Below are 22,007 nucleotides of genomic sequence, written 5' to 3' on the forward strand. Positions count from 1 at the left end.
CTCGATTGTCAGGTTATGAGTTGACACTCTTAGCGAGTCATGGTTTGAAAATCTTTTTATTAGCACAGTTTGTAGAGCAGTAACATGCACACATTGTCATATATACGAACTCAGTATAAACCCCGGTGGTACATGCATGCAGTTGCTCAGAGCATATACATAAGCACAGCGTGTTCGATTTTACATTTTCGATGAAGCAGAACAAACTAACAAATCCCGTACATAACCAATCCCACCCCCCACCCCTAGGAAATCCCACCCGACACTCTCAAACAGGCACATAATCAAAATATCAACAAGCGGGCCACTCCCAATGTGTGGAAAGTAGTGTACGTTGAACACACCGATAAGGTGGGTTAGCGTGCTCGATGGGTCGGGGTCCCCCGTACCCCATCGTAGTGCACCTCAGGTAGTGTTCGTGCATGGGTGAGTGAATGAATCAGGGCATAGTGACGCCATAGGTGTCTATTCACTTGTATCCCCATCATCCGCGTCATTGGCAGTCTCAAATGCCCCCAACGCGGCAAACCATTCCATGGAGATCGGAGTTTTTCGGTGCCCCTTACTTTCCTCTCTCTGTAGCGCTGCACCCTCAGCTTTACCCCAGCGCACTACTTCCGCCCTCCACAGGTCAGGGTTGGGTGGCTTAGATGATTTCCATCGTATCGTGATGGCGCGCTTCGCCAGCAACAGGGCCAGATCTGAGAAGCGCGTCGCCACGGTTCTGGTGCGTGTGGATGGCCCCAGCCCCAGCAATGTACGCTCCAGTGTAGGCGACCTAGGCAGAGTACCAGCCTTCTCAAGTGAGTCATGGACAGTGTTCCAGAAATACCCTAGTTTAGGGCAGTGCCACAGCATATGCACCAGTGATGCGTCGTCAGCATCGCATCGGGGGCAGTTGCTCCTGGATGCAGGGAACATCACATGTAGGCGGTGTGGAGTCAGGTAGGCTCTATGTAGTAACATCAGCTGGATAAATTTGTATTTGGGGTTCCTGGCTACTTTTTTGGGAAACTGAAGTATGCGCTCCCACTCCCTGTCCCTCAGTGGCCGTCCAACATCTGTTTCCCATGCCGCCCGCAGTGGTGACAGTGTAAGTGCCCTCCCCGTTCTGATGCTAGCTGTGAGCCACCTGGTCAGATGGCCGCCCGTTCCCATGAGGTAGAGCATTGTAATGAGAGGGTTCGTAACAGGCTCCCGCCCATCCGGTGACCACTTGCGTGTGATATAATGGCGGAGTCCGGCGTGCAGGAGAAAGGAGCCTCTGGGGACGCCCATCTTGGTTCTGAAGTCTTCGAAAGATAATAGGTGCCCCTCCGCAAACAGGTCACCCACGTGTGTCACACCTGCGCCATGCCAGGGCTCCAGTAAGGTCGTCGTGAGTGTGCCCGAGCCTAGAGGGATGCCCAACAGCGGGACTGTGGGGGCATAAGGTGTCCCGGGGGACGTGTATTTTAATGACTTCCGCCAGTACGTTACCGCCAGCTTGAGAAGCGGCGGGGCGGTTCTAGGGAGATCCGAGCCAGGCAGGAGCAAGATGTGCACTCTCCCCCTAGCATGGTCGTCCCCCGAAACATTGATCTCATGAAGATTGCGGCCCGCCACCCAATAAGCTAGCCATTGTCGCTGACACGCATAATTATAAGCCCTGAAGTCCGGTAAGCCCATGCCTCCAGCGCCAGAGGGGAGCTGCAACTTGGCCAGGCTTATGCGTCTACGGCCATTCCCCCACACAAGTTCTGCGAGGAGGGAGTCGAGGGTCGTAAACGTCGCCACTGGGATCTGGAATGGCAGATTGGTGAAGTAGTAGAGGAGACGGGGGAGCATCACCATCTTGGAGATTGCCACCCTGCCGGGTATTGAGAGCGGCAATGTTAGCCAGAACTGAATTTGTGACTTCAGCGTTCTGATGGCCCTTCCCAGGTTGCCGTCTATCATCATGCCCGCTTCTCTGTAGATCTGCATCCCAAGATATCGGAAGGTAGTTTCCGCCATCTGGAATTCATGAGGGGCAAAAAGCAGGGGGGCCAACTCGTCTGCGGCTACAAAGGTGAACCCATAGGATTTAGACTCACTGATGGTGAGGCCAGAGATCTCTCTGAAGTCCTCGAAAACCTGGGAAACTGGACTCAAGTCGCCCCTCAGGTCTCGGAGATATAGAATAATATCATCCGCGTAAGCAGAGACGATGTGCTCCGTACCTTGTCGGCGTATGCCATAGTGGGGGGCCATCGACCGAAGCCTGCAGAGCAATGGTTCGAGGGCAAGGATGAACAGGAGAGGGGAGAGCGGGCAGCCCTGTCTGGTTCCTCGTGCTATAGCTATGGGACCAGAGATTTGCTGGGAGGTGCGCACCCTGGCCGTGGGGATGGTATACAGTAATCTAACCCAAGCGAGAAATTCGGGCGGTATCCCGAATTTTGACAGGGTGGCGAACATATAGTCCCACCTTAAGGAATCAAACGCCTGCTTTAAGTCCAGAGATATGCAGCCTTCGGAGGCCGTGTTCGCATTAACCCCGAGCATGAGCTGGGCTAAGCGCCTAAGGTTCATGGCCGTATTGCGGCCCGTCACAAAACCACACTGATCTGGGTGGACCAGCTGCGGCACATACTGCACGAGCCTCGACGCCAGCACCTTGCTCAATATTTTAGAATCAGTATTGAGAAGGGACAGGGGCCTGTAATCGGCCATCTGCAGTCCATCTTTGGCCGGCTTCAAGAGGGACGTGATCATTGCTTGCATGGATGATTGCGGCAGTGAGGAAGTACGCAGGGCTTCTAGATAAACAGTGTGTAACCGTGGGGCCAGGAGGTCTATATATGTTGCGTAGAATTCAGCTGGCAGGCCATCCGTTCCGGGGGGCCTTGCCCTTCGGGAGGGCTCGTATCGCCTGTCTAATTTCCGCCACTGAGATAGTACGCTTCAAGTCTTTGTTCTGGTTGTCAGCAAGTTGTGGGAGGTCCAGTCCCTCCATGAAGGCCGCAAGTGCGAGCTCTGATAGGGGCTGTGGGGGACCGTACAGCGTGGTGTAATAGTCCTTGAACGCCGTATTAATCCCTATTTGGGTGGTAGCCGGGCGGCCAGTTTGGTCCAGGACCCTCAAAACGGGATGGCTGATCGGGGAGTCCCGTAGAATGCGGGCCAGTAGGGGACCGGCGCGGTCTGCCTGTGTATGTTGCCTATTCGTGTATTCCCTATAGTCTATAAGCCGCAGGTCTTCCAGAAGCTCTGCGTGTCTAATATGTGCCTCTTGCAGTGGTGTAAAGGGAGCATTGGTGCCCGCTGCTTCATTCTCTAGGGATGCTAGTGAGCCCTCCATCTCCTTCAGCTGGCTGATCACCTCTCGCTTCCTTCCCACCCTAGTGGTCATAGCAGTCCCCCTAAGACAGACTTTGAAAGCGTCCCATTCCATCTGTCGGGAGCTGGCCGAGTTCGCATTCGTGGAGAAGTATGAGCCTATAGTGTCTGACAGGGAGGACCGGAAGACCGAATCCTCAAGGAGATCCGGGGACAGTCGCCAAGTCGGAATGGGAGCCAGCCTCCTACCCCACCGCCACGTAACCTCCACGGGGTTGTGGTCCGATAGAGTTTTCCCCATGTGCTGGGTCTGGACAATCATTGCCGTAAGGGAACGGGAGCAGAAAACATGGTCAATTCTGGTGTGAAGCTGGTGGGGAGGGGGGAAAAAGGTGTATTCCCTTTCCAGAGGGTGTACGCTGCGCCACACATCCGCTAAATCCCAGCCCTCAGCCCAACTCGCAAGCGCATCTGCCTGTTTCCTGCTCTCGGTAGCCTGTAAGGGGGGGTGTGATCTATCTAGCAGAACATCAAGTACAGCATTGAAATCGCCCCGATGATCCAGCGATGGTCAGCCCAACCCGCAAGCACCTCGTTGACAGTTAACAAAAAGTCCGACTGGTTTGCATTAGGTGAGTACACACAGCCAAGAACAACCGCCTCCCCATCCAACAGTCCCCGTACAAACACATAGCGACCCTCCCGGTCAATCCGTTGCTCCAGCATCTGAAAGGGAAGAGAGCCACGAAGCCAAATCGCCGCCCCACTTGAGAATGCTGAATATGAGGTAGCAAAGAGTTGCCCCCTCCATTTCTTGCGCAATTTCACCGCTTCAGCAGTGTTCAAATGAGTTTCTTGCAAGCACGCGATCTGTGTTCCCCTGCGGTTAAGTTGTGCAAGGATTCTGTGTCGTTTGTGCACTGATCCCATACCACGCACGTTCCAGGTGCACAACTGGTAATTGTTAAGTGGTCCCATTACCATCTGTGCGGTGCGGCAATGTGAAACAACTGGGTGACCCCACATGTCTTGCTGTGCTAGAAAATGAGAGTGTCTCGCAAACAGTTAATCCCCGCACTCTTAGCGAGTCATGTGCACATAAAGAGATGCAATACGTTGAATCCAGCAACGTTGTTGCCGAATTCAGCAGAGACAGATGTTTCTGAACAGCATGATTGTTTCCTCAGGACGGAAGAGGAAACGAAAGGGAGAGTAGATCTTAGGGACACTCCTCTTGTGAAGTGTGATGGTACCTTATGGGTGGATGGTTCATGCTTCAAGCTCCCGAATGGTGATACGACTGCGGCATATGCTGTTACGACTTTGCATACGATTGTTGAAGCTGCACGTATCCCACATAATTCAGCTCAAGCAGCAGAGTTGATTGCACTTTACGAGAGCTTGTGTGTTATCAAAAGGGAAGAAAGTGACCATATACACCGACAGCCAGTATGCGTTTGGTGTGGCTTATAGTTTTGGACGTTGGGGGGCGCTAGAGGGCGCCGGACGAGATGGCCGCACTTGTGTGAGGCTCCGTCCCGACCATTGTAAAATCCGCTAATTATCCTGTTTTCCCCGGGGCTCTTGCCCTACACCCCGGCTGAGCTTACTCCGCTGCCGTCGGTGATCCCCTAGGGCGCTTTGAGCGCGAATTGTGACTGTGCTGAGGGCGCCTGGAGCGGAATGACCCCAGGCTGGGACGTGGAGGACGGCGGCCCCGACGGCTGAGGAGCGGTGACCTCGAGGAGATCTGGGCGCTGGACGCCGTAGCTGACTGTGTGAACGGAGCCTGGGAGGCGGCGCTTTGGGACTGCTGCAGAGCCGAGGCAGAGCTGACCGCGGATCTCCCGGAGCGGCTTCGGTGCGCTGGACGGCCTGGACTTGGCCCTGCTGGTACCGGTGAGTGGGGCGAGGTGCTACGCTAGTTCGGTGCTGCGGAGGTGGTGCTGGGCCGCGTTAGCCCGCGCCGTGCGAGCTGGGGCCGGGGAGGCTAGTGGAAGGGTCGACTAGGGTGCGGAGTAGCCTGGACGGTCAGGTGCAAAGGCGGGAACACGCTTTGGGCTAACTGGAGGAGCGCTAATCGGCACACGGGTTCCCTGGAGGGCCTACGGCGTTGGAGGTCGCGGACCTGTGGAGCGCCCGCCATTTTGGGCTTTACTTTTTGGTGGCTGCTGAACACTAAGCACTGGCGGTTGGCGTTTTTACAGCGCTGCCTATCTTAACATCGGCGCAGTCAGGGGACCCTCCGGTGCTGCTGATCCACCACTTTGGGCTCTGCGCACAGCTGTATACACTTGAACTGTGTTGCTGCATGGACACTGTTTTGGCGCGCTTTGCCCGCTGGGGTGGAGGAACTATTTGGCCTAAGCTGGAGGTACCTGTAGGCCTGGAGGCTCCGACTTTATTTTGAAAGGCTTCCCTGGACACACTGCTCTGCGTAACTAAGCCTGATACCGCGCTGACCTCAATCGCAGCCATGGGCAGGACTGAAAGAAACCAGACTAAAATTAATTTTGAAGCGAAAAAGACTGCGCACACATCCTCCCAGGCGCCCGTGGCCTCTGACCAAGGTGGGGCTGCTGGGGGTACACCTAGTTTGGAATCCACACTGGTGGCGATGCAGAAGACTCTACAGTCCATTGAGGGCACTATGGAGTCAGTCAATCATCGTCTTGATCAAATGGCGACGCAATTTGACCGCCAGAACGAACGGATGGGGGAAGTGGAGCAGCGGGTTTCAGCCACGGAGGATGGCCTGGCCACGGTCTCGTCCAAGGTGTTCAGTATGGAAAGAGTTCTGGCGGTCATACAAGCGAAGAATGAGGAGTTGGAAGGGAGGTCCAGGAGGAATAACGTTCGCGTTACAGGATTGCCGGAATCTACAAATGTGGGGCGCATGGAGGACTACATGGAAAGAATGATTGTCGATATCTTTGGCGCTGACCACCTTTCTCGGGTCTTCATTGTGGAGCGGGCACATTGGTCTCTGGCCAAGAAGCCCCCGCCGGGTGCGCCGCCGCGGCCTATTGTGGCTAGGATCCTGAATTACAGGGACCGTGACACTATCCTGCGACTTGCCAGGGAGAAGGGCTCCATTGAATATCAGGGCAATAAACTTGAGTTTTATCCCGACTTCACCATGGCTGTACAGACTGCGAGAAAGGAATTCGCTGCGGTGAAACAGTTGCTGAGGGCCGAGACCATAGCTTATGCCATGTTGTACCCTGCGCGTCTTCGGATTGGGCCTCCTTTGGATAACAAGATCTTCTCCTCACCCAAGGCGGCCATGGACTATGCCAAAAAGCTGACAAAACGTGCTAAGGAACTGCCGGGGCGTCATGAGGGAGATGATGAAAGACTGGAAGAGGAGGACTGAATTGAGTTGCACTGCTAGCCCTGGTACAGGGGGAACTGCGGGGTATTGCACTGGGCTGCCTCTACTACGGTGTGTTCTTTAACAAACGAGAGCCGCAAGGGCGATTCGGCACATGGTCCATTTAGTACTGTTGCCTTGAAAGTTGCGGGAGGGAGACGCTCGGGCTGACGCTATTCCTATTGGTGCCGCCTTGTCGCCTTAATGGGGGCTCTCTACTGGTTCAACTTGGCTGAATGAGATCCCGTTGTGCACTAGGTGTTCCCACGCTGGATTCAGTTGCGCTTCTGGGCTCTTGGTGCTATTCTTTAGATATGGACGCTTCAAGGGCGCCCAGTGCAGTGTACCGTTACACGAATACTACCTTGTTTCATGCTCTGACCGTGGGTGTGGGTGGGGGAGTTGGGGAGTAGTTAACGCCAATGGTCTGCGCTCTCGTCAGTTCTGGCGAGAGTGGAGAGCCACTACGCCCCCAGATAAGGGAGATCCCCAAAATGTGGTTGTTTGCATTGTTGGGGGTTGCAAGGGGGGGGGACGTGGGGAACCTTTGGCAAATTGGGGGCGCTGAAGTGGGTGGCGGGATGGGGGAAGGGATGTTGAGATCTGTTGGGTTGTTGTTGTTTTTCCTGATCAAAGAAACTGAGTCTGAGAAATTCATGGGAGGCGAGTGGGGTCACAGTGGGGCGAACGGGAACCTTACCAGCATTACTGGTGTCGTCTCCGGGTTGGCGCGGGAAGAGGGATGGTCTGACAAGAGGGGGCTGCTATGGACGAAATCACTGCTGGGCTGCTTCCACCTTTGGCGATATGGATAGGGGGGGCAACCTAACGTGTGTTACATGGAATGTGCGAGGGTTGAATAAGCCGCAAAAAACACGACAAATGCTTGCCTTTCTCAACAGACACGGAGCACAAGTGGTGTTTCTGCAGGAGACGCATCTCAAGGGCACGGCAGCCGACATGGTGGGCAAACAGTGGGCGGGAGCGAGGTGGGCCACGTCATATTCCTCCTATGCCCGTGGGGTGATGATTCTGATAAAAAAGAATGTTCCGTTTGAGGTGCTGCATGAGGAGGTGGACCAGGATGGCAGATATATTGTTGTACAGGGTAAATTGTGTGGCACGATGGTCACTCTTCTCAATGTCTATGGCCCTAATATAGATGATCCTGATTTTTTCATTGCACTCTGGAACAAGCTGTATAACCTGCCGCCTTCGGCTATCCTCTGTGGGGGGGACTGGAATGTTACCCTGGATTCTGAGTTGGACAGGAGGCATGACCGGCCCTATGAACGAAAGAGAGCGATGGAAGCAGTGTGTGAGGGAATGCATGGACTGCAACTGTTGGATGTTTGGCGCCTGCGGAATCCTGGCAGGCGGGAGGGAACTTGCTACACGTCAGCACATGACACGTGGTCGAGACTGGATTATTGGCTACTGACCCGAGATGTGAGCGGATGGGTGCTGAATGCGGAACATCTGCCCCGCACGCTTTCTGACCATGCCCCTGTTGGGCTAATGCTGAGGATACCTACACATACTCCTGCTCCATTTACTTGGCGACTCTCACCTGGAGTATTAACGGATCAAGTGTTGAGTGAACGCCTGCGGCAGGTGATTGAGGAATTTTTTGAGATCAATGTGGGCTCTGTTGATAGTATGCTCACGGTGTGGGAGGCCTTCAAGGTCTCAGTGCGGGGTGCATGTATTGGGTTGCGATCCGGGGTCCTCACGTCCATCAGAGACTCTATGTCCAGACTAGAAAGGGAGCTGTTGGCTCTGGAGCGCCGACTGGAGGGGGGGGCGGATATCACACTGTTAGCGGATATTAGGGCGAAGGTCACAGAATATAATGAATTAGCCGACCAGGAGGTGAAATTTCTGTCCAGACGCGCTACAGCCAGGTACTATGGAGAAGGGGGTAGGCCGGGTAAGGGGCTTGCTGATAGAATTCGAGATCCTTGGGCAAAGCACTGTACTGTAGTGGAAATTGAGGATCAGGGAGAAGTGGTGACTACGTCGGATGGTATACTCGACTGCTTCTCGAGACATTATGCACAACTCTATAAACATAGGGACACGGCGACAGAGGCAGACATAACGCAGTACTTGGAGAACGTGGCACTGGTGTGGCTCTCCAGGGGTCAACAGGAATTCCTAATGCACCATGTCACTGAGGAGGAATTTAGAGATGCAATTGCAGCACTCCCGAATGGAAAGGCGGCTGGCACAGACGGCTTGCCCGCCGAATTCTATAAGACTTTTGCAGATTTGCTTGTTCCGAGATTGGCAATGGTTTTGGAGGAGGCTTTAGAATGCGGACAGCTTCCAGGGACCATGAGAGAGGCGCTCTTGGTGGCGCTCCCCAAGCCCGGTAAGCCTCTGAATAAATGCGAGTCATATCGCCCACTTTCACTTATGAACACTGACGTTAAAATAATTGCTAAAGTATTAGCCACGAGACTGCGTCTGCTCCTACCGGTCATGGTACTACCTGATCAGTCGGGGTTTATCCCCCTCCGGTCCACCACTCACAACCTGAGGACCCTGTTCGCTGTCCTGCATCTCCTTAAGCCAGACCTGGCTGCGGTGGCGGTCCTGCTTGATGCCGCCAAGGCCTTTGATTCAGTGGCATGGAAGTATATGCTTGCGGTACTACATCGGATGGGGGTTCCTTTCTCTTTCACATCCCTGATCGCCCTGTTGTATAATGCGCCCACGGCAAGAGTCAGGGTTAATGGGCATGTCTCTTCCTCCTTTCCGATACAGAGGGGGACGAGACAGGGGTGCCCTCTTTCGCCCCTGCTTTTTGCCATCATGATGGAGCCACTGGCCTGTATCTTGCGGCAAAAGTATGCGGATGCAGCATTGAAGTTTCCTCTCAGATCGTTGGCTGTATCAATGTACGCCGACGACATGGTTCTATATGTCAGGGACCCTGCACTCCACCTTGACAGCATACTTCGAGAGTTCATTAAATTCGGCCGACACTCAGGACTGACCATAAACTGGGACAAGTCGGTGGTGCTGCCTCTCACGGATGTTACCCACCGGGTCCCTTTGGAATTCCCGCTGGAATGGGCGACGGAATCGGTTCGATACCTGGGCATATGGGTGCATAGGGATTGTCAGGAAGTCATACGAGCCAACTACGGCGTTGCCATTTCCAAACTGGAGGATCAGGTGGCGAGATGGACTCGTTTACCACTGACCTTGGCGGACAGAGTGTCGCTGATTAAAATGGTGGTGCTTCCGAAATTTCTCTATCTCTTCACAAATATACCGATTGTGTTGAGGTCCCACTTCTTTGCGAGGCTCAGGTCCCTACTAATATCTCTCACCTGGGCTGGCAAGAGACCGCGAGTGACTTGGGAGGTGCTGGTCAAGCCATACGATCTGGGTGGGTTTGCCCTGCCGGATATGAGGCTTTATTATCTGTGTGCGCAGGCACACTTCGCGAGTTACTGGATAGCAGCTCCGCCATACACTCCGCACGTAGCGCTGGAAGCAAGCGCGGTCCTGCCATACCCATTAAGGGCTATGATCGTCAATAAGCATTCGGTGTTTGAGAAGGGGGAGATTGACACCGTGCGACTCACGGCGACTGCATGGCACAGCCTGGGCAAACGGGCTGGTAGAATGCCGCTTTACGCCCCGGCTATGCCGCTACTTTATCACTCGGAAATTTCTGTGTCGGGAGAACCGGGAGGGCTGCAGATCCTGCGGGAGGCTGGGCTACAGACTATGGGAGACCTGTTTCCGGGAGCGTCGTTTCTCTCCTCTCAGGAGATGACGACTCACTCGACGAATGCCACTATGTCCACCTTTGTATATGTCAGGTTACGGGCTGCCGTGCGCGACCTGTACCCTACTTATCCGGAGGAACCTCTGGCCCTGAGTGCCCTGCAGATGCTCTATACAGTCAAGGACAGGACTAAATTGTTATCTAAACTATATAAGGCTGCACAAGAAGATGAGGGCGGGGGGGCGGCGCTGGCTAGGGCACGGTGGGACAGGAGTCTCCCGGAACCGCTGAGTGATGACGAGTGGAATGAATGCTGTGCTATGACCGGAGGTTATGTGATCAATGGCAACTTCCGCCTGCTACATTATAAGTTTCTGCAACAATGGTACTATACACCTACCCAACTGGTAAGATATGGCCTTAGGTCCACTGCTCAATGTGCCCGATGCGGGGCCGAGGAGGCCGACTTTATACATCTGGCTTGGGGGTGCCCCCGTGTCTACGATTTCTGGAGGGAGGTGACTGAAAGGCTGACAGTCATCACTTTGATTGAGGTGAAGCTGGATGTACGCCTGTGTCTTTTGGGCATTGCTTCTGGTGTGGCTGCTCCGATGCGCCGACTGGTGGTGCTGGCGCTTCAGTTGGCCAAGAGGAGGGTTGCTATGGTTTGGGGTGGGAGGAGAGCGCCTGAGGTACAACTGTGGCTGAAGGATATGGCCTATTGCAGGGACCAACTGAGCTGTTACTATGACGAATTGCCTGCGGCGGCCCGCCCAAGGGATGTATGGACTCCGTTCACACTTTACATGCTGTCTTTGACGGAATCCGACAGCGACGAGAGTGTGGCTACTACTTTGTCTGACGGAGGGGGTGGAGCTGAGTGAGATGGCCTTGTGCGATGGCGTTAAGTTTGCCCTGTGTGTTGCGTGGAATGACTAGTCAATGGTAGTGTGAGTGGGAGTGTCTTGGTCTGCTGAGACTGGCATGCGGGTATGCCTTACTATTCGCCGCTAAGGCTTCTGGGGAGTTCTGAGAAGGTGGTGAAGGTTTCCTATCTCGGGGTGCCCTGTCAGACATCTGATGTATTGACTTCCCTATTACATTATGACTGCTGGACTTGGAATACTCATTGTGATCAGGATAAGTTGGGGAGGGGGGGTTGGGAGTTGTTGGCATTAACTTTCTTTATAAAAACTGAAAATTAGACCAAGATCACATGGGGGCGAAACGACCGCACTCAATGGGAGTGCTGAACTTATTGCATATGGATCTACTGTAGTGCCTACATGAACTAAGAATTCTGGACTTCGGCACGCGGGCCTCTGGCGTATGGTCTCAAGCTTGTATGATATATGTGGTACTCCGATGGCGGCCGGCCCCAGCAGTGGGTTGTAGGCACACCGCTGTGTATATGAACAATGTGCAATAAAGGTCTTCCCAAAAAAATAAAAAAAATAAAAAAAAAAAAAAATAGTTTTGGACGTTTGTGGAAAGAACGTGGGTTCCTCAGGTCTCATGGAACAAAGATTCAGAATGGTCAGTTGGTGATTGAGCTTCTTGAGTCACTTACCTTGCCGTTGCAAGTTGCGATTGTGAAATGCAGTGCACACAAGAAGGTTATGGCTGACGTTGGTCGCAGTAATGCGTTTGCAGACGAAGTTGCGAAAGATGTGGCGAGGGATGTGATGAGTCGAATGTATGTTTCAGGCCATGCAAGATGGATTGGTGATGTTGGAATGTGTGAGGGTACGATAGAAAGCGTGAAGTCGATCCAAGCTGAAGCCACAGAGAGAGAATTGAGCGTATGGAGGGAGAGTACGGGTAAATTGGATTCGAAGGGTTGTTGGATTGAGTTGTCAGAACATCAGCGATGGTTGTTACCTGATGCGTACGTGCTTGCAGTGGTTACGATGGCGTATGGAATGGCTCATATCAGTGTGAAAGGGATTTGTAAGTTGTTGGCTCCAGTATGGCAAAATGCTGGAATTCCTAAGTGTGCAGAGAATGTGGTCAAAAATTGTATGGTTTGTCTGATGTACAATCCTGGTAAGGGAACTCCAACTCCAGCTGGTCATTTCGCGCCTCCGACTTATCCGTTCGAGGTTTTGCAATTAGATTTCATTCACATGGAGAGATGCAACAACCTGAAATACGTACTCGTGGTTGTTTGTGCCTTTTCGAGATGGGTAGAAGCATATCCCCTAAAAGATAATACTTCCTTGTCCACAGCTAAAGCCCTTGTCAAAGAGTTTTTCCCTAGGTATGGTTTGCCGAAAATGGTCTGGAGTGATAATGGGAGTGAATTTGTGGGTCAAGTGATGAAAAGAGTGTGTGAAGGGTTAGGAATCCGACAAAAGTTCCACGCTGCAAATCACCCCCAATCAGCTGGTCTAGTTGAATGCTATAATGGCACCCTTAAGTTAAAACTTGCCAAGATACAAGCGAGCTCTGGTCTTAAATGGCCTGATGCTTTGCCATTAGCACTTTTGTCGACAAGGATGACTGTACATTCTCGAGTGGAACTTAGTCCCTATGAAATAGTTTTTGGTCGCCCGGCGAACATATGGGGAGTGCCGAGGCCGACTAAATTTAGCGAGATCGAACACCCTGTATTGCTTGACTATCTGTATGATTTGACGGCTAAATTGCGTGTCTTACACCAACAGGTTCATGATACATTGCCTCAGGCTTCTGAAGATCCAGGACATGCAATAGATCCTGGCTCGTGGGTATTGATCAAGAATTTCCAGCGGACAAAGAACGATCAGTCTCGCTGGACTGGACCCTACTTGGTGCTGTTATCTACGCGATCTGCAGTACGAGTGCAAGGGAAGAAGAACTGGATCCACGGCGTACATTGTAAGAGGGTTCCTTTGCCTCTGCCGTACGACCGATGGGTCCAGGAGGGTATTCCTGATACAGAGACTGACACTGTGCCTCGTTTACTGCCCTTTAGCGACGCACGTTTAATTGGGACATGTTCTGAGCGTGAAAGCGACGATCTTCTGCAAGAAGCTGTGCCTCCGTCAGTTCGTTTGGACACTACCGAGCCTGAACTCTTGTTCCGAGACCAGACATTGCCTGGAAAAGGCCGTTATAATTTGCGATCAAGAATTGTGGGACTAATAAATTAAATTCCTTTTCTTTGCTATTATTTTTTTTTTGAAAGTTCAGCTCTCCCATCTGAGAAACTGTTTTGACTGATTTTTGTTTTTCGAACCGCCATCCGGGTTCACCTGTAGGGTCGCGGTGTCAAGTCTTTGGTGTGCAAGCCGAAGACACAAGGTCGACGGTTCTGGTTGGTCCTAGGGCGATCCCTGGACTGACAGACGCATTCCTTAGCGCGGAACACCCTACCGCCACGAGCAGCACGGTTAGAGGATGGAGTTTTTCGAGATGGAGAGACCTGTTAAAGAAATGAATTTTAGAGGCAAAATGTGTAAAATAATGAGCAGAAAATGTTTTTTAATATTGTGTGTTTTCATGTTGCTTAGCTTAATGATGTTTTTAATGGGATATATTATATTCTCTTTTCAAGTGACGTTTGCACCCACTACACAACCCATACCTTCTTCTACCGTTTCTTCGCATTCTTTTCATCCTCTGCCCGAACATGAGTCCGTTAGGAGATTAGAATTCATTAATAATTCCTTTGTTCAGCTTCTACACCAACACCAGCTAGTAGTGAACACGACAAATTGTTGGGTGTGTGGCCTTATGCCCCATACTACCGATAAAGGTATTCCTTACCTGGTACTGCCATTCAGCTATAATGGTTCTGTGTGGGCATACAGAACGATGTTCATCTATGCTCGTGAAGTCTACCCCCTACGTTCTGTGAAAGACAATCCAAAGAAAAGTGCTCTAGTTAAGGGAATAGTCGATATGATTAGAGGAATAGATTCCTATGAGACTATCCCGAAAGATGAGACGCTAGCGTATATTGGATGTAACGTGACCGGATATGGAGCGAGTCTGAATGAGAAACAGCGAGTGAAAATTCCTTCTCCGATTTGGATTGTACCCCATCAGGGTCATCTATGTCTGCAAGGTAATGGCAAGAATCCGAGAGCTCAGTTAGGGAAGAGTATCTGCACTGAGAAGTACGTTTTTGCGTCCCAAACTTCCCCATCGTTCCTAGCAGCTAAGGGTACCTATTTCATCTGTTATGATAGAGCATACACATGGTTGCCCCTGATTTCTCGGGCACATGTTTTGTCTCGTTCCTGTTGCCTCCCACCTACACAGCTGCGGCAGATTACCACAAGACGAGAGTTGTTAGAGGTGTCTTCAGTAAGGAAGACACTGCAGGACAAGAATTAGGAGATTTCTTGAAGGGTTTTCTGCCGTTTTGGGGACCTATGGTTAACAGCAGGAACATACGGCAATTGACGAGAGTGGTTGAGTCCACCGTAGTTGAAACTGCCGGTGCCCTTAGTAACTTGACTACTGAGCTCCAGTCGGACCGCCTTGTGACTCTCCAGAACAGAGTTGCGTTAGATGTCATACTTGCAGATCGAGGTGGGGTATGTAAAGTGATCCAATCAAGTTGCTGCGTTTTCATTCCAGACAATTCTCCGACAGTGTACCAGGCCCTTTCCAAGTTACATAAGATTTCCGAATCTATACACGTGGATAAAGGAGATTGGTCATTGATGGGATGGTTCTGGGAACTGTTATCCACCTGGGGATGGAAGATTCTGATGATCATTGGGATGGCTTTAGCGAACGTTTTCCTGTTCTGTCTTTGTGTACAGTGCGCTACTACTGTATGTGGCCTCTGTGCTACTACGTGTGCAAGGAGACCTGTCCCAAGAGAGATACTAAGTAATAGGATTATGCTTCAACAGCATCTTGATAATCTGATCAATATAGACCTGGACTCAGACTGACGTGAGTGTAGGTTATTGCCTATGTAAGGGCAAAAGGAGGGTCTGAGGTTCTGTGAATCCTGAACCCGTTTCATAAAGGTCATGGTTTCGCTACAAATTTGGTATTAGCGAACCGTAACCAGTTAGTACGGCAAGCATGAGTGTTTTCGTCACGTTACACCGATGGATTCACTACGTATTTAGGGATTCGTTCTGAACCCTTGGGTTCCATTTTGTGTATGGCAGCCATTTTGTGGTTGCCCTCACATAGGCCGATGGCTGCGGCCGAACGAGTCTTCAGCACAAGTACACTTTAGCTGACTTCTAAATGACCTGAGCGAGCGACCCTCTTGCCTGAAGACAAACTTGTTAGGCCAGTTCCTTTCTCAGTAGCTGATCAAGATTACGGATCAAGGCACAGGACATCATAAACCTTTTATTGCGCACAACTACGTCTTATCTTACTCCCCACCTGTCTCTGCTCCTTTCTTTATGGCCTGTTTACGATGGGGATGTGCCCGTTTTTATTATGGGTGCGACCAACCTGTCTGATGAAGAATGTTGGGTTTGAGCAATAATTGGTGATGGGCTGGGCAACTGAAAAGTGGGTTTTACCGTCATGCAATACCTCTGCTTTGGATTTATGTGATTGGACAGTTTGTAAATGTAATGTATTTGTCTGGAATGTGATTTTTGTCATAAAAAGGGATGACTCGCTTTGTAAAATTGAGCAGTCTCCAGAGAACTCATACCGTGTTGACTTCTAGGACTTCTGTTACTGGCTGCAGCCAATAAAATTTGATCTCTGACATCACCAAGAAGTACCCGGTGTCTCTGTATTCTAAGACAGGTGGACCCGGAGACTTTGGGCGTTTCCCCTGGCGCCACTGGGTCTTAAATAACCCGGTTCTTCACACGACTTAATGTACATGTTTCAGGAACACAGACGGTAGTTGGCATGCCATCCTTAACCTCAGAGCCAGTTTCTGGGTAAATTTTTGGCGTGAGCCTCGGCAAGCATGCAGATTTGTGTTGGTGTTGGGGCCAAACGAAATCCAGAATGCTAGAGTCACTTGCAGCTAGGTAACTGAAGGCAGGGTGCACATCCAACTACCATACAGTGAAGGATTGTGTAGTAAAAGCCCTACATGAAATGAGGTAGGGGAACTGCAAGTTTAAAGTAATGGGAGAACCATTTTATACATTTCGCCAACCTGTAAATGATCCACTTGTTCATGATTAGTTCAATTATGGCAGCCACATGTAGGACTCATCGGGGAATCTGGTACAATGTAAAGCTCACCTGGAGATTGGGTGCCAATGGCAGCAAAGCATCCCCATTCTCTAACTGGGGGCTTCTGCGGAGTACTCTGGAAGATCTCACATTTTTTAAGTCTTGCAGGAGTTCAAAAAAGATCACATGGAGTATTTTATATTAACAGATATGTAAACCACACACATGCGAGGTAGATTTCCTGAATTTTACCCTAACTTCAGAGAGTTGAAAAAAGTGAAAAACCTACCTGCCGTTGGTTCCGATCTGATGGTTCACTTCGACGATCTTCTTGAGTGCGCTCATTCTGTGCGAAAAGAACCAAAAATAAAATATAGTGGACTGCGCAAGTAAGAGGATACTAAAGTTAGACACATTTGCCATTAAAATGGCGATCTTCGTTCAGTGTCTTTTTTCAGGTAAAGTACACAACCATAAGACAAACCGTTGTATCTTCCACCCAACAGCTGATCTCAAAGGACTTGTGCTACAAGTGAATATAGGACTTGACCAAACTGTAAAGAAACTGCAAAGAAAAGAAATGGGCTAGTGACCTGAATGAAAATACAAATAGTATCCAGAGACATGTGGAATAGCGTTGTACTTTTTCGAAACTTCACCACTATCTATAAAGAAGTGCATAGAATGAATAGAAAGGTGAGTGTATACACTACAGCTGTAATAAGTGCTATATCCATAGTTAAATTAATATCAGGAGAAACTAGCTTGACAGTTCTTAGTTACGATCATAATCTAGCATGTGCCATTTGACTATTAATATTTGTGGCAGTTTCTTAACTTCTGAGTGTGATGCTGGTGGTCCTCCAGTCTGGCATTTTAAAGTCCTAAACTTGGGCCCTAATTCTGATGTTGGTCAGGTAGTTGTCAGTCCCGACTGCCTAATAAGAATCCAGCGAGCGGGGAGGCAGTCGGAAACATGCCTTTTGGCATCGAAGCTTGTGCTGCAGCCTGGAAAAGGGCCACAGCACAAGCCCCAATGCCAAAAGGCATGTTTTTAAACATCCCTGTGGCAGCCACCTCACCGTGCCTGCCACATGGGGGATAGATGATTGTGGGGGCACCTGTGGTGCCCCCCTGGCTCCTAGTGAAGGCCGGGAGTGGCGGGGGCCCTGCTAGGGCCCCCAAAGTCTATTTCCGCCAGCCCTTCAGTGGTGGTCAGACCGCAATTAAAAGGCAGTGTGAAAGGGCCATTGTAATCCCTACGGCGGTGCCTGAGCAGGCACCGCCCCAATGTAGGGATTACATTTGATTCAGGTCAGACAGACCGCATTGTAATGCGGCGGTCGGACTGCTGCTTCAGATGTCGGAAGTGTCGTCGGGACGAGTCCCACCGACATCATGATGAGCCCCTTTGTTTGAAAATCACTCCCAAAAATTTAACATACACCTTTTTATACAAATGTCCCACTTATTGAATTAATCTAATAATTTTGTGATTTGAATCACATAACATAGGAGGATGGCTTAGTATGTGATGCACACTTAAAGGAGTGATGCAGCTTGCACTAATCCATGCAACCCTTACAGCGATTTTTGTGGTCTTTGATAACGTTAGGCTCTCAAAGTGGAAGCTTATCTTGAAAGAGTGTAAAGCAGCTTGTTTTACCACATTTAATCAACAGTGTAGATTAGATGAAAAAGAACCACCCAGTGTTTATGAAAAATAAGTCTATTTACTACATAACATAATCAATATCACATTTGTATATGTCCTAGACAGAGATATCAATACACATTGAAATACTTCAAAGAAATCAAGTAAGTAGCACAAATATATACTGACCTCCATGGAGAGCCCAAACCATATACTAAAGAAGGAGAATGCAAACTGCAAGGAAGAATGGAATTTGGACCAAAAGACTCAGAGGAGCTGGGAGAACGAGAAACCTCCCAAGGATAAGTAACCAGGAACCCCACGGAGGCTGTGTGCAGAGTGGAAACACAGCTGGGTGCCCAATCGATGTCAATGGAGAAGTTGTGGTTGCCATTTTAAAGAAAAAGGACCCTTTCCAGAGGATGCCGAAGAAACCCTTTGGAAGACGGAAGGTTGGAGAGCCACCCCACCAGTGGATGCACCAGGAACCAGGTTGCTTGCAAAAGGGAAGCCGGGAGCATAAGGTTGAAGTGATGTTGGAATCTCCTGAAGACAACAGTGGAAGACTTGGGAAGAAAGGCCTCTGGAGAATTTTCTGAAGTTGTCCGGTGAAATCCAAGGGCGGATTCTTGAAGAGGACACCCTACAAGCAGAAAAGACAGGATCTATGCCACGCGGAGGTGACCAGGAGGCACAGAAGAACAATGCCCACACTTGGAAAGTTGACAAGAACATTGCGGCTGCAGCTGTGGGGATCAAGCGACGCTGAGGATGACCTGTAGCCACAAACTTGCTTCCTCATGTCTGATGTCGGTGTCTAGGTGGTCGGTGTCTGGCAGGAGCAGCAACAAGTCTTGGTAGCCACAACTGGTGTGAAAGTCATCAAGATGCAATTGTTGGGACTAGCAAGGTCCAAGGGACTCACCAAGTGCAAGAGAGTCAGAGAAGGCCCGAGCAAGCAGGGGAGCCCACCAAAGCAGAAGAAGACCCTCGAGAGGACCAACAGCCGGAAGTCAGAAGAGTTGCAAGAGGACCTCAGGCAGCTCACCAAAGATGGGGGCAATGGATTGCCGAGGGGCGTGGACATCAACATGGCCGAGTAAGACGTTTTCCCTCTGCTGCTCCGGCAAGCTGAAACGATCCGATGCACTAACTGGTGGCCAGCAGTCCCTATACCTGATTTAAGCACACTTCTGAGGGTCCCCACGCGATCTGGGACAGGCGGCAGTGAGAAATCGGCGCGGAGTACCTGAAACTGGTGCCGACTGAGGCTGGAGCACAGGCTGCAAGGAGACGTCCAAGATGATGCCGCAGTAACACTGGGAGGAGAAGCGGCGTGGCCGAGGACACCAGCGGCAGTGAGGGGCTGAAAGTGCCCGGCAGAGTGTCCCCTGCTCTGCCGACGGGGATGCGGTGAAGTGAGGAGCAGCCGCGGAGCTCGACGTGGGCTCCTGACAGCAAACCCGACATTTGGGGAAAGAGCCGCAGCAGCCTGGACCCGCCTGCCGGATCACTGACTTTGGCCTGGGCAGCTTGAGGAGAGCGCCTGGGCGTCTGGGGCAAGGCGAGGCTGCTGCGAAGTGCGGCAATACGGAGTTCCCCCCGCCCACTGTGGGCCTGCGGCTGTGCTACAGCTCTGCTGGTGAGTGTGGGCTGAGAGACGCGGCGCCTCAGGAGGCTGATGTCGGCTATGGGAGACGGGCCCGGTGGTGATTGACTAAGAGGCCGCCGAGACCGATGCCTAGTGGAGGCAGGCAGCGGAGTGTGTGGCGCTGGGAGGGAGCTGCGGAGGGGGCAAAGGAGTACCATTGATGCTTTACAAGAAATAAGCATCCTGAGAGGCCCCTCCCTGGGCCCACTGTGATAGCTTGGGTCGGTGCTCAGCCTGAATAGAGGGAAGGCCCTGGAGGACTAGATGGGATGAGGAGAGGCCTAGAGAGCCAGTCAGCCTCAGGGAAAGGAAGGTGCCTTATTCCTGAGCACCCTGCTGGCGCATATCCCCTGTACAGAGGCTAGAGTGAGAGAGACGGCCGGGAAGCCACGTCTTAGCGAGATACAAAGGGTCATCCATACTGGGCCTGCTTTGCTTTGCCCTGCCGTTTTATCTGGCTGAGAAGACTACTGGAGTAGGTGGAGGGGTGGTGAGAAACGGAGTGGATTGCGGATAGTAAGATCCCAGCCGAACCCCTGATAGTGGACAGTGCAACATGGGCAAGAAAGATAAAGAACCTAGGCCCCCCAGCAGGGGACTATAGACCGATACACTACGGCACCCCTCCCCCCGGAGACCGACTCGCCAGGAGTGCGTTCAGACATGCCCTATCGATAGGGGCCATACAAGCATCCCGGGAGGACATACAGGCGTCCCGTGCGGCCCTGGAAACCAAGATCGGGGAAGTAGGCTCCGAGGTCACGCTTCTACGGCAGGACTTTTGAAACTTAACGGAGCATGTGACAGCGGCGGAGACTAGACTATGGGAGGCCGAGGACACCATTCAGGACCTGAAGAAGGGCATGGCAGAGCTCCAATCCTCGCATAAACAGCTCCAGTGGAAGGTGGACGACGCAGAAAACAGAGCCCGGTGCAACAACTTCCGTTTTGTGGGCTTTAGGGAAGGATTTGAAGGGGCCAATATGGCGGAGTTCCTGCACTCCTGGCTGATGCGAACTTTTCGGAAAGATAAGTTCTCAACCTGCTTTGTGATAGAACGGGCACATCGGGCACTGCTGGCGAAACCGCCAGTTTGGGCTAGGCCACGGCCAGTCATTGCCCGCTTCCTGAATTTCGTGGACAGAGACATGATCTTAAGGGAAGCTAGAAAGCTAGGGGAAATCCGTCTGGAGAACGCGCAGATCATGATATTTCCGGACTGTAGCCAGGAAGTGCAGAACCATAATTTGGGCACAGTGAACGCAGAGTCAGCTGTCATCAGCCTTGCTGGATTGGCCACTCTGAAGAAGACAAAAGGCCCAAGGACTATCAAGAAAAATCCCTTCCACTAACAACAGAATCTCACTTTCTGACATAAGCCCCTACCATCACCCAAATGCCAATATGCATGAAAGGCTAATTAGCAACGCCTGCTAAATTGGTAACAATGAATTTCTAAGGGCAGCTCTGTCTCTATCCTTACACTCTTCTGTGTCTGAGGTTCTACAGTCCAGTTAAGGAATGCAGGCAAAACACTTCCACTGATTGGGGGGCTATGTCAGCACCTCAATCTTGTGCCATGTCAAAGACAATCCAAAATTGATCCACTAGCCTATAGCAGAGATACACTTTTAACCAATTTGGAGTCCTGCATCATACACACAATACACACTAGACACTCATACACAAACGTCAGTGAAGAATCTGAGCATGACATATCAGGGGAACCTTTACACAAGCAAGCCGGTAGGAATCAAACTCAGCTCCGGGAGCATAGAAAAAGGCTTGTCATCTGCTATTGATTCAAAACTGTATGTTGCATAAATAACTCATTGTACATGTTTCAGGAACACAGGCGGTAGTTGGCATGCCATCCTTAACCTCAGAGCCAGTTTCTGGGTACAATTTTGGTATGAGCCTCAGCAAGCATGCAGATTTGTGTTGGTGTTGGGGCCAAACGAAATCCCGAATGCTAGAGGAACTTGCAGATAGATAACTGAGGGCAGGGTGCACATCCAACTACCATACAGTGTAGGTTTGTGTTGTAAAAGCCCTACATGAAATGAGGTTGGGGAACTGCAAGTTTAAAGTAATGGGAGAACCACCGATTTAAAGTTAATACATTTCGCCAACCTGTACATGATCCACTTGTTCATGATTAGTTCAATTATGGCAGCCA

The 22,007-nt window shown here is 51.1% G+C and overlaps 1 protein-coding gene across 46 annotated transcripts in view; it reads right to left on the reverse strand.

The window, feature by feature from the left end:
• Positions 1-22,007, reverse strand: part of LOC144799531 (uncharacterized) — a 5,513,712-nt gene that overhangs the window by 3,301,743 nt on the left and 2,189,962 nt on the right. For 42 of the 46 annotated variants that reach the window (XR_013603860.1, XR_013603862.1, XR_013603865.1 and 39 more), the window contains one exon: positions 16,813-16,869. The exons of the other annotated variants lie outside the window; for them this stretch is intronic. Coding sequence is in view for 39 of the 42 variants with exons in the window: in XM_078671256.1 (XP_078527382.1) it covers positions 16,813-16,869 (57 nt within the window). In the remaining 3 variants the exon portion in view is untranslated. The remainder of the gene's footprint in view (positions 1-16,812; positions 16,870-22,007) is intronic. 46 annotated transcript variants of the gene reach the window in all.

The sequence above is a fragment of the Lissotriton helveticus genome, chromosome 1_2 (assembly GCF_964261635.1).
Source record: "Lissotriton helveticus chromosome 1_2, aLisHel1.1, whole genome shotgun sequence".
NCBI classification, from domain to species: Eukaryota; Metazoa; Chordata; class Amphibia; order Caudata; family Salamandridae; genus Lissotriton; species Lissotriton helveticus.